The 12,870-nt window shown below is 36.2% G+C and overlaps 1 protein-coding gene across 1 annotated transcript in view; it reads left to right on the forward strand.

The window, feature by feature from the left end:
- The first annotated feature begins 755 nt into the window (after positions 1-755).
- ZRANB3 (zinc finger RANBP2-type containing 3) overlaps positions 756-12,870 on the forward strand; it is a 37,153-nt gene continuing 25,038 nt past the window's right edge. Inside the window, exons 1-2 of the mRNA XM_026040885.1 lie at positions 756-800; positions 7,443-7,601. Coding sequence (XP_025896670.1) covers positions 7,450-7,601 — 152 coding nt within the window. The 5' untranslated portion in view covers positions 756-800; positions 7,443-7,449. The remainder of the gene's footprint in view (positions 801-7,442; positions 7,602-12,870) is intronic.

The raw sequence follows: 12,870 nt of genomic DNA on the forward strand, positions 1-12,870 counted from the left end.
GTCGCCCAATCAGCGCTGCCGTGCCCTCCCCTCAGCCCGCGGCGCCACGGCTCAGTGGCGATTCCTGGGCGATGACGCGCCCGGGGGAACGCCCAACGAGACGGCTGCCAATCAGAGTGGAGCGCCGCGCTGACAGACGGCCATGACCACCAATAGGAGACCAGCTCTGCGGCCACACCGGCACACCGGCGCCTGCCGCACCATAAGCAGCGCGACGGCGCGCGGCTGGACGGCGCCCGCGGCTGGTGACAGCCTCACCTCCATCTCCGTCCCCCCGCCCCGGGGCTTGGTAACCCCTGCCGGAGTGCGAAGTGCCCCCAGAGAAGCCACATCCTCGGATTTCTCCCCTRCGTCGCGCCGCCCCCTCCCCTTAACGCCCTTCCTCCTCCTCAGTGCGGGCTACCGGGCACGACCGGCCGTTTAATCCGGGCTGACAGGAGAAACCGGGAGGAAACGGTTCTCGGTCCCGGAAGTGCCCGCGCGCGGCGGGAAAGCCGCATGCAAGCGCGCGTATCGTGCATTTCCCTCCCCGACGTCACTTCCGGCCGGCGGTGGTTTGAGCGCGGAGCGCGCGAGGTCGCGGGGTGGCGGTTGGAGCCGTTAGCGGCTGCGGGGGAGGGGCGGCCGGCCCTGAAGGAGAGGCGCGAGCGGGGCTGCCCCAGGCGCCTCGTCCCGCGCARAGGGACGCGCTTCCAGGTGCCGCTCGCTCTCCGGAGCCCGTGCTTGTGCCACAGGGTCCCCGCAGTGCCTCGCTGACCTAGTTGTGCCGAGACGGGACGCTGGTGTTTGCAGTGAGTTGTGTAAGTCAAAAGCTTTTGCCCTTCAGTAGATATTAAAGTTTCTCGTTGTCTCATGCCTGATAGACTGCCCTGCCTAAGGTTGGCGGTGTGCTGCTGCCATTGTTTCATTTTGTATTTTGCTCTTTTTTTTTTTTTAAATGCTCGATTGTACTGTCATGTTGGCTTTTACACTGGTTATTTTGATGATAGATAACACAGTGAATCATTTTTTTCCTCCCACTTTTTGAATGATTGTGGATGGAGCAGCTAGGACCCTTTGGAGGAGATTTTCACAAAGCAAATGCTTCGTGAAAATACTTGATGTTTCAGGCATGCGTTCCTGAACTGTAATTAAAAGGCTGTACTTATGGCCCATGACTTAAATGTAGAGGTGTATTTTACATCAGCTTGTGATGACAAGCAGCTATTAGAAAACATAAGATCCTTTCTTGAAGTTCTTGTCAGTTTTGGATTGAGCCATCTAATAAAGAAAAAGTACCATCAGGAACTATCTTCCATGTGTGGATATCAACATGTAGCTATATTTCTGGAGGGCTGATGGATGTGTATAGTAAAATACAGTGCAGGAGCAACAAGAGTGGAAACAGTTTGTTTGTTTTCCCTTTTGTTTTGCAAGTGTTGTTCTCATTACTCAGTGCTTGTTTCCTGTTCCAGGTTGTTTATGAATCTTTTGAACAGAATGGATCCTGGAGCAGTTTCTTAGAAATAATGCTAGTGATTTTTCTCTCGTGGGAGAACTGACTGCTTGCATGCATCTTTAAAAGAACAACTTGTCAGTGCATTGGCCTTCCTGTTTTACCTATGATCTCTGTTTCCTTAAAAGCTTTCATTGTTCAACTTTTTCAAAAGCCTTTCTGGAAATTACAGTACAAACATATAAGTAGAACTTAATCTGTGCTTAGTTTTGAAAAACAGTGCAAACTTGGCTGTACCAAACAGCTTATGCATGATCTCACAGACCACCTTAAAAGACATTAGGTCTTTTGGTAGGTGTGAAAGGTAGTACTGATCTTTACAGAAATCATCTTCACCCACCCAAATAAACATTTATCCTGTTGTTCACAAATTATGTCCCTTGTTATTTTTACTAATTTATGCTCTRTAAGTGAATCRTGTTTATGGGTCTGTAGATCTGTGAATCCTGTTGGCATCACATTTACCACTTTCCAGTACTGAATGACCATAGCAATTTTAGAGTAATGACTGCAGTTAGTATTTTAAAATACTTGAGAAAATAGCATACACTTTTTAATTGGTTTTTGATTTSGGGACTGAAGTGTTTTTGTAGAGTTTTTTTTTTTTTTTCCTAGTAAAACAATATTTAACAAGTTACTCTTTACTCACTGAACCCAAAGAGTGGAAAGTTTATTCTACAGCTGCTATTCCTCCATCACTATTTACTTAGAGGGAAAAAAAAATGTTTTTGTGCTTGTGATCTAGTGCCTGTGATCTTATTTTATCAAAGGATTGGCAGGATGCACATTACAAAATATTAAGAACAGAAGAAAATTAAGATTTTTAGTTAAACCAAGTACAGAGTAATATTTTCTCTCCTTAGAGCTCCTGAATTCAGTAGGTGAAACAGCAGGCACATACTACCCATACATTGATGTGCACAATTGATGTCTTAGATTTAAGTGACACATAAAACACTGGAGCAAAATCTGAAGACATTTTTCCCCTCCAATTATTCCCTTAACAAGTCAATAAAAGGAAGTTTGTTGAGGTCCATTCTTGCTCTGCCTTTTTTCATTTTTTTTTTTTTTTTTTTGTCTCCCCCTATAGGCCCAAAATACTATCTTTCACAGGGTAAATGTATCTTCAGTCGTGATAGTGATTCTACAGTATCAAATATAATAAAGTAATTTTACAGGTACAAAGGGTAGATTGAGTGTGGGATTTCACCACTGCTCTGTCAAAGATCTATTACACAACTTCCACTAATTTTTGGTGTGTGATTCTTTGTATAATCATTATAAAAATATATATTAATAAYGTGGAAAAAAATGGTGAAGGATTATATAACTGCTTACTTTTTTTGAAAGCATACTGTAGTTGTCATTTAAATACTTAGAATTATATTTTGCAGTGATTGTTCTCAGTCAATTATATCTTGAATGAGTTTTTTAGTTTTTATTTGTAATGGGCTCCGTAGTAATCAATTATCAGTGTAAGTTATGCACAGAAAGACAAAAGTCCATTTTCAAAGCCACTGTCTAAGCCATGATAATAGCTTAGGTAAAGGAAGCAAAAATGAGTGGAACATAAAAACAGTAATTACAAGAATATTTGAATTAGTTGGCTCATAATACTTAGCAGTTTCCAAGCATCATGTATGAATTGTTTAGTAATATGCAATTTATATTCCTTCTTTGTCCCAAACACTCAGTTTTTTAAAATAATAATCAGTATTTTGTACATGCAGGCCTTTTTTTCTACCCCTTCCCYCCCCCCCCCCCAAATTATTCAACTAGAGGGGGGAAAAAGCAAAAACTTGTGCATATTTGGTAGTGCTTTTTATATGTTGCTGTTACTGCTTCTTAAAAATACTTTGCAAAGTTAGTTTTAACTTAATTGATGAATACAGCTCTGAAGCGATATTTAATGATAGTGTTGTTACATGCCGATGAATCATATGTCTTTCCTTTCATTCAAACTTACACTTTTGAAATTGAATGTTTTTATTCCATGTTTCAGTCAAAAGAATTTTGTCATAATCTTGTGCAACAACAAAAAAAAGTTATTCAGGCTAACATTTCATTTTTGTATTGTCACAGCAAGCTATACAGGAAGCTGATCAGAAGTATATGWTTTTTTTCTGCTTTTATAGGAAGGAAAATCATCACAGAAAATGAGTCAGTTCTTTAGGGGTGAATCACTAAACTGAGGGTTAAATGGATGAGTTAGATGAACAAGCCCTCCATCATGTAAGGTTGATTTTAGAGAAGTGTTTAGTGTTTGTATTGCCATCAGTCTAGAAGAATGTTACTGAATTTCTAAACCTAAAAAATACTCTTTCAAAAACACTGTGGTAGAGCTATTGGAGTGGTTATGATTACTTTCTCAACTATTAGAGCTGAAGTGTTTTTATTCATGCAGCTGAGAGATGAAAAAAATATCTACCAGAACTTTATGGCTTCTTTTTCTATGAAATGCATCTCTTCAGCATAAAGAACAAGCCAGGGGCTTTCCTTCCTTAGTAAAATAAAATTTGTTGATGGAAATAGTCTTGATACTGATTATGATATTTTTATCTGTTTTTGGGTCTTCCATGGGTCTAAAGTACAAGAATATTAATTCCTTGAAGATGTGGGAGAGAATACACTTTAAAAGGCTACCTCCAATAGTGAAATCAAATCTGAATCACTCAGTAATAGTCTAGTTTGCAAAAGAAATCTCAATTTCCTTTCCTCTTAGCTGGCTCTCACATCAACATTAGAAAAATCTAGCTTTGTAGAGGTTGTTCTCTGAGAGGCTTTTTGTCAGAAGTCTGTTTCATAAATAGATTTAGCAGTCCTGGGCTTGTTAGGACTCCAGTGCACAGCCTGTTATGCTTCTAGGTGAAAAGGATTTTTCCTTTCTGATGCATGAAAGATGCAGGTCTTTCTGCTAATAATGCTGTACAGGTCATTTATGAAGACCTGGACTTTCAGTAGCTTTATAAAACTATTGGAGGTACAACAGCAGCTTCTGTCTCTAGCCAGATTCTCATTCCTGGACAAATCACTAACACAGATCAGTGTTGCTCGTGCAGTAATTAACAGCAGGTATTCCATGCCTTTGAGATGCATGCTTTGTAGGCCAGGATGTTGAAACCACATTCATACATARGTCTTTAAGCATGTATGTGTACATGCATGAATATGTATATACCATTCCAGTTTGGATTGGTGTCTTCATCCATGTGCAATTATGTCATTAGAACTTAAYATGTAGGATAGAGGATAATTTGGCCAATATGAAAGTTTATTTAAAATAGATTCTCTGGTAGCTGAATAATTTGATACAGAACCAAATCCATAGCAGTGGTAAATACTACGCTTATGCCTCAACCTTTATGTTTTGTTTGACGTCTTAAATTCAGAATCCAACATTTGGGATTGTTTCTATTCTCAGCAGAAGGATAGACGAAAAATATTGTGATTCCATAGCACCTCACTGCAGAAGTGATGATAGATTACCAAGACTGTATGCACAGAAGTTATCAAATCCTACCCTATAAATGCTTTAACCGTGACAGTCTCCTGGAACTTAACCCTAAGGCTGGTCTGCAGCATTTCCATTTTCTAAATATGTGAATCATCCTTTGAGAAGCATTTCTATAATTTKTTGTATAAGCAAAAACATACCTAGTCAATATTTTTGTCCATCTGAAAACTATTAGTTTGGCCAATGGCACCAATGACAGGATGATCCCAAATCCTTGTTTTTCATGGTCCTAAAAAAAAATTGGTGGGTGTTCAGAACAACCAAGTTGTTGTACCACAAATTTTTATTTRTTGTTTTTAATCCTATCCAATTATAGACATTTTTATCAACACTATTTTCCTCTTTTCCCCAGAGTTAATAAATTACTAGATGCTTCTTTCTGCAGTGTTCTCTGTTCCTCTCTTTTCCTCTGAATTTTGCTGACTGTATTTTTGAGACTATTAAATACCAAACAGGGCAGAACTCAGGTGATCCACTTGTTTTCTTACTCTCAGTAGCCATTATATTTTACATATTTCTTTATATATATATATATATATATAAAATCAAATTGAATCATTGTATCAAACTGTTGGGTTACTTGGTTTGCATCTTGCAGCACCATGGCCAGAGTCTTCAGGTGGCCTCCTGTGTTAGCAGAGCTGCTATCTGGAAAAGCACCATGGAGAAAGTCTTCAATAGTCTGGGAAATTTCAACAGATTTTTAACTATTTGCCCTAGAGCAAATCCAGGACTGTTTCAATTTAGGCTCTGTATTAAAACAATATTAAACTCTTATACTGTAACGGCAACCATGCAGTTATGGCTAGTTTTCGTCACCAGGCAATAATCTAAAAAGGGATATGGGTTTAACTCTTTTTTAATGTTCTTGTGCTTTTTCTTCTTTTTTTCACAAAAGCATCTTTAAGAATGTTCCTTTATAAACTGTATTTATATGTAATATAAGTTTGACCGGAAGAGATTACTTTGCTACTTTCCTCATTTTTAGTTATTGCACTGCTACTGAGCTTTCTAATCTATTGTTGCATCTATGGAAATAGCTGGAGAATGAAAATTAGCATTTTTTTTCTTTGACTTTCTCCAACTGGATGAAAGTAAGTGTCAAATCTACATTTTAAATTTGACACACAGCATGATTTTTTTCTAAGTTATTTTATTTTGTGGTTTAAGATTTCCTTCCTTTTTGAAGGGAATAAAATTTCTTACCTTTTTGGAGATRGGAGGAGGGGCAGATAATGCCCTTTTTTTCCTAGATTGATTGTTAGGTTTAAGCATTTTTAGAGGATGTTTTCTAATATCAAATGGTCAAATGACCTTTATCTTCCTTAGTTTGTCTGGAATTCTGGATTTTTTTTCTGTGCCATTTTAATCTGTTAAGGTAAACTATATTGAATGACAAATATCTTTAATCTACGAATAGGGAACCTCCTAAAATAGCCTTTTTTTTTTTCTTCTTCTTTTTTCTCTGTTGGGGAAGTGTAGCATGCTGCCATACTGGAATATTATGATGTTTTGTTGATACTAGTTTGCAAGCTCATTCTCTATCATCTGCAWTAACTTCTGCCTTCTAAAGAGATTTCTCAAGACCTGGTATTTCATGAAACCAGCCCTTAAACTGACCTTGCAGCTTTTAGTGAAAATAGTTTTCAGCTCAAAGATTCCCAAGCTTTTCTTGTGTTGTACGTATYTTGGGATTATAAGGTGTCTTGCTATTATAAGTAGATTTCTTGTGTTCAGCCCAGCAATGGTTCTTATACTGGTCAAGTCAACTTGAGCTCTCTGTTACTGTCAGACAAACCTGAGGATTGGAAGAACCAACCAACCAACCCCTCCCCACTCCCCATCCCCCAAAATGCCTTAGAAAAACAAAGGTTTATCTTTCCAAGGACATTGGAGGGAAAAAAAAAAAAAAAAGGCATATTGATAAAACACAGCATTCTCTCCCTATCCCCTTCCATGAATAGTGTCTTTTGAAATTGACTTTTCATTTGACTTTCAAAACACCATAGTTATATCCTAATCACATAGTTATATCTTAATAATTCCTGTCCTAGGATAGCAATTATTAAGATTTTGATGAACAAATCAGAACTTGTATTAGTTCCTCATTTCTGTGATAATGCAACTAAGCTACTTCAGAAATGGAAGAGATTCATGAAGAGAGAGAGAGAGAAAACATTGTTCTGATAGTATTAATCCATGACAAGTCTTTTAAAGCCAGATGAGTTAGGTTTGAGAAATGAGTAACTGATCAATGTATTTCCTTTTCATTTTTGTCCCGTGCTCTCAGTAGTAGCCCAGTTTATGTCCGACTTCTCTAACATTTTAGGGTGAAGCAATTACTTTTGTTCTGTAAAGTAGTATACCGTTTTATAAATGTACTGCAGGCCTGTCTTTTACATAAAGTACCTTTTTTGGTTTTGTTTCCTTCAGGCTCAGCATGACTAGTACATTCCAGGAAACGCCCACACCTGATGCTTCTCTTTCTGAAAATGTTGATGCTAAGCTGTCCTTTCTACCTGAAAGAATGAGAAAGAAACTGCTTCCTTTTCAGGAAAAAGGCATCATATTTGCACTTCAAAGAAGTGGCAGGTAAAATCCTATTAGTATTACATGCTGAAAATAATTATTTTAAGGAAATATTAATGAGTAGTTACAAAAGTTGTGCAAAAGAGCTTTATTGTAGAAATTTATAAACTCTAAGTCAGTCTGGTTTAAAGTAAGGAGTATGTATTTCTTGCTTGGGGATACACAAATTTTAGTGATGCATTATGCAAGTGGAGTTGGTGTTATCAATGAACTTCTCATGTAAGAGAAGTTTAAAATCTGTAGGCCCGTTCTTTTTGTCATGTTAATAGAAGATTCTTAAAATAAGTTAATTCAGTTGTGCTTCTGTGGTTCTTAATGGTGTGGTAGAGCTGGTAGGAGAATGACTAACAAATCCTGATGCAGTCGTGTAGTGTTCTATTTTAAACTTGGTACAATTCTGGCATGTAGTCAAGATGCTCTGGAACTCAGTGAGCTGCAGCAGTAGGGCTGAAAAGTCAGGCAGTGTGCTTTTTAATCAGTGCTCAGTTAACAAGTGTAACAGTTGATAGAGCAGGTATTCAATAACTAAATAAATGACAARTCAGAAAAATACTATTGTCAGTACTATTTGGGATGTCCTGCTTGAATTTTGAAAGCCAGTTTTTATTAACAAAAGATTGAGTAATCAGTAATAGTTTCCTGTGGCATGAGTGTAAAATTATATTTATCGTGGCTGCAAGAGATTTGATTTCTTGGCATAGCAGTTTTGTGTTATCTGGGTCAAAGCAAGGAATTGTACATGTATCAGCCTCCATATGAAGTAAAATGTTTAAGTTGAACTTTACTGAGGAGTGATGAGTCAGTTTTTTTTTTTTTCCTTTTTTTAATGTGTCCCATGTTCAGGCAGATCTAATTTTCTTTCTCTCAAAACAGAAAACAGGAGCCTATGCTACTTGTAGCCAACTTCTGTTACTGATCTGTCAACCCTTGGCTCATGCAAATCTCTCCCTTTTGTGTTCCATGATGATCTTAAGTTTTCTATCAGCGTTGCCACTGGTGCATTTTAGCACGATCTGGTAGTTTTCCATAGAGGTGTCTTCTCAAGTTTTCAAAATATATTAACATAGGGCTTGAAGTAAGAAATATGAGGGGTCAAGCTCTTTCTTTTGTCCCTCAGGCTGTGCACTCCCAGTGCAGTCATCACTTAATCCTTGCTTTGTCTTAGTGACAAGAAGCTGCTGTAGAAAAAGTGCTCCATTGCTGGCTTAGTAGATGCAATAAATATTAGCAAATGCCCAAGGTCAGAGAAAGACTTTGTATTAGAACAAAATTTACTTCTTGAATGAAATCTACACTCTGAGATGACTATGGGGCTAGGATTAACGTATTAATCTTTTTTCCCTTTCCYCCTCATTTTCCCTAAAACAAATACATTGCTGTGGTTTTTACTTTCCCTTTGTTAGGAAAAGGGAGACAACCTTTTCAATAAATGCTACAAAAGCATTAGCTGGAGTAATGCATACTGTTTAACAATTTTCTAAAGCTCTGGGGTCAACAAGATATTATAATTCTACATGCACTAAAATACTTTCTGACTTGCATACATGTCTTGCAGGGATAAAATAACTGTATGGCTGCTTATTCCTACAGGGATAATTCTTGAAAAGTATGAATGCAGATATGTTTGATTTTTTTTTTTTCTTTATAACTTCAATATGCAGAAAGGATACGTGCACACATATTTTGTCCATGAAAACTGTTTTATATTTTTGCTTTCAGGAAAAGATATAACTTATTTTTTAAAATTCATCTGTATCGTTTTTTTGTTCCTCTTAAGAAGAACAAGCTTGCCACTTTCAAGACTATAAACCCATGGATATGAGATTAGGAGATTTTTTTGGTTCTTCCACTTGTTGTTATCAGCGTACATTTGCCAGCTATTTGTTAGTCAGTCACTGTTTGTTGGACAAACCGTGATTAAGTCCCTGTTCATAAAAGTTCAAGAAAATCTAATGGCAAGCGAGAGACGTAAACTGATAGACTTAAAACGAAGATGTCATCTTGCTTGTTGGGCTTACAATTTCTGAATAGTAAAATGCACTTTTCAGGCCTATTTTATTCTTCATTATAAAAATCTGTGAAGTATACAGGAAGAGGTAGGCTTGAGAATAAGGGCCTAATCTATACTGAGAAGCTAGCAGTCAATGGGAAGATGTTAGGCAGGAAGAAATGTGACAGTGTTGGAAAATGTAGTAGAAGTTTGAGCAAAATATCCAAGACATGGATATATATCAGCAGATRACTTAATTGTATTGATGAGGACTGTATTCTGTCTTCTGTTTTGTGTGAAACTCACATTTCTCTTTAGATATTAACGGTGCTTTATTTACTTGCTACTACTGAGTGACATCTACAAATCATATCAATAACTACTTTTCCAAGTCATAATAAAAATGGTCAGCCCAACGTAATTATTTAGCATTGCTTGCCTTGTCAGTAGTGTCATAGAAAGATGACTTCAGAGAAGCAGATATTTTTTTCTAGAAATGTTGGCAGAACAATTTGTTTTAGCTGTCTTGCTTGTGCATGTGAAAAGAGGACTTGCAAATGTTTACCACTCATGAAATAAGCTTTTTCCATTATGCTGGTATGTTAGACTAATAATAATAAAATAATCTCATTGTCTGCTGTGTTCTCTCACATTTTCTTACCTAAGATTCAAAGCATACAAATTCACTAATATCGTAGCTACTATTTATCTGGCACAGATTTGAAATTTCTTTTTCATATAAATTTAAATATTTAAACAGTTACTAGTATATTTGCCAGGGATTCTATTATCCTCTAGTGTTGTATTATTTATATATATATAAATATATATATAAAATATATATATGAATGATACTATATATTTTTATATATATAAAATTATATGATAACATGAGAGATAATGTATCAGCTTTTTACTTGACATACATTCTGAAGCATATGATTTTTTGTTTTGCATACATGCTGGCTTAGTTTATTAAGATTTCATATAGGGTAAAAGGAGGTAAATAGCAACAGATGACAATAAAATAATATGCAGAGCTTATATCTGGCATTTAGATTTATTAATTGTAAAGAAAAGATGTGTTAACAGTTTTTCTTACTCTAGAAACGTACCTATATGTAATGTTGTTATGGAGAGTAGTCTATAGAACATTACTGATGATGATAAATTCATCAAGGAAAGGAGATTGTACCCTAGTATAATACCAAATCAGTCAGATACACTTCAAAATAGTGTTTTGGTTTTTTTCTTCTTTTGACTACATCTCTGATCTCTAGCAAACTGTATGGAGGAAGATTATAGTTAATTTTTTATTAATTAAAACAGATGGTCAACTTAAGAAATTTGTCGGTCTTTAGATAAATAGACATATTTCCCCTCCTCAAAGTGAGGCAGAAGAACAGAGGCTCCAATCAGAATTTCCTTAAAAATATGGCTAAAAGCTTCTTTTCCAGTTTCTCATTTGAAAGCTAGAGTGAGATACACAATTCTGTGTTTGCATTACTTGGATCTAGGGGTGGGAAACATGGGACTGTGTTCAGAAATCTCAGCTGCAGTGCACAGCTTTGCAGGGTTGTGATTTTCTGATGAAAGTCATACCCAATATTGGGCCTGCACAAATTTCTTTTAACTTCCTAAAATGGCAAGAAAGCTAAGGAAAAAGTGGCACAGAAATTGGAGGTAGATGTACTTGCCGTGTAGCAACCAGTACTGTGGCTTGCATGTCCAATGCATGGAGAGGCTTCTTTTAATAGAATTGTTTAGACCTCTGGAAGAGATTACCTCTTTCTTAGATTCTAGAAAAATCAAGTGTAAGATGAGGTGGATTCTTCTATATTAGCCATAGTGTGAAATTTTTATGTAGGTCGAGTATTTTTAGTTTTTGCAGTTTGAAGTGCTAAGAAAAAATATATTCACTCGACATTTTTCTATGCAGATTTTAATTGCTGCTAGAACAGTAAGTTCTGCTCTCATATATTTTTGTTCAACTGTTTTATCTTCCMCTCTTTTTCATCCTTTTTTACTGAGTTTGATTCTCTTTTTATGTTGCTTTATTTTTTTCTCAAACTGTATAATGCTACTGTCCCTTTTGTCTGTTTATGTTAGACCATGCACATTTGTCTTTGGAAAGTTAGAATTTGGCCAGTATATTCTYATACCTTTACATTCTTAATAAACGTGAGGTATTTTAGATGTTTTCTTCACTTAGACCTTAAGGAATATTGGAGAACAGAATGAGACTTAGCCTAAGCATTCTCCTCTGTACTCCTGAAGACAATAATATTGCAAATGTGGTGGTTTAGTGCATTTTATATGCATTAGTTTTAGGATTTTTTTTTTGTATTGCTTTACCTAGTGTAATTCAACAGCAAGGGTATCATCTAGCTTAAATCTTTTGGGGCTCTATTTTTGGAGAAACAACCTTGATTTTTTTTTTTCCTTTCTCTCCAAGGAAGTCATCTCTGTTCTAGTTTTAGGATTGTGTGCTGTGATTACTGACACACAAATGTTAACGGTTGCTTGCGTAGTTTTATATAAAAATGTACTAAGTTCAGATTCCTTAAATAACCCATGGTTAAGATGTTAGTGCTAAAGTGTTGGCTTGTGAGTAGGAGGAAAATTACATGTTGTAGTGTTATATAAAACTGACTCACATGAGTAGGTGAGAATCCCAAGAATATCAGGACACCCACACTAGTGAAAGAAGGATGTGTGCGTCCTTTGTACAGCATGTTCCAAAGATTGCATTAGCAAAAACAACATTAATTTATTTGAGCAGTAACCAATTTTTTTTTCAGTGTTTTAAGAAATCAAGTGCTACTGTTTCAATAGTCTTTCTGAAAAATGCATGGAAAAATTACCTGCAGTTCTTACCTATTTTTTTCTTGATAAATAATTATTATTAGAAAGTCAGAATCAGAAATTGAAAAGTTAATTTATCTTTAGAAGCCAACAATAATTGTATTGGATTGCTATATCCCATAAAGTTTTAGTCTATGATATATAAAGAGACATAACTGTTTAACTTAGATAGAATCATCATTGTTGTAAAATGTTTTGTAGTTACAAGAAATGTATCTGGTATTGACTGTAAAACCAAATAGATTTCTTCATATATAAACTGTAAATTTATGCCAATGTATTGTTAATTTGTATTCTTGCAGGAACAAAATTCAAAAGCRTTTTTTTTTTTCTCCTTGCAGAGATACCTGGCTCAAGTAATCATAATGAACATATTTATCTGTAATGGCATTATTTGCCCGTAACTTTGCTAAAATT

Source organism: Nothoprocta perdicaria, unplaced genomic scaffold (genome assembly GCF_003342845.1).
Source record: "Nothoprocta perdicaria isolate Ctin4 unplaced genomic scaffold, notPer1 scaffold_27, whole genome shotgun sequence".
Taxonomy (NCBI): Eukaryota; Metazoa; Chordata; class Aves; order Tinamiformes; family Tinamidae; genus Nothoprocta; species Nothoprocta perdicaria.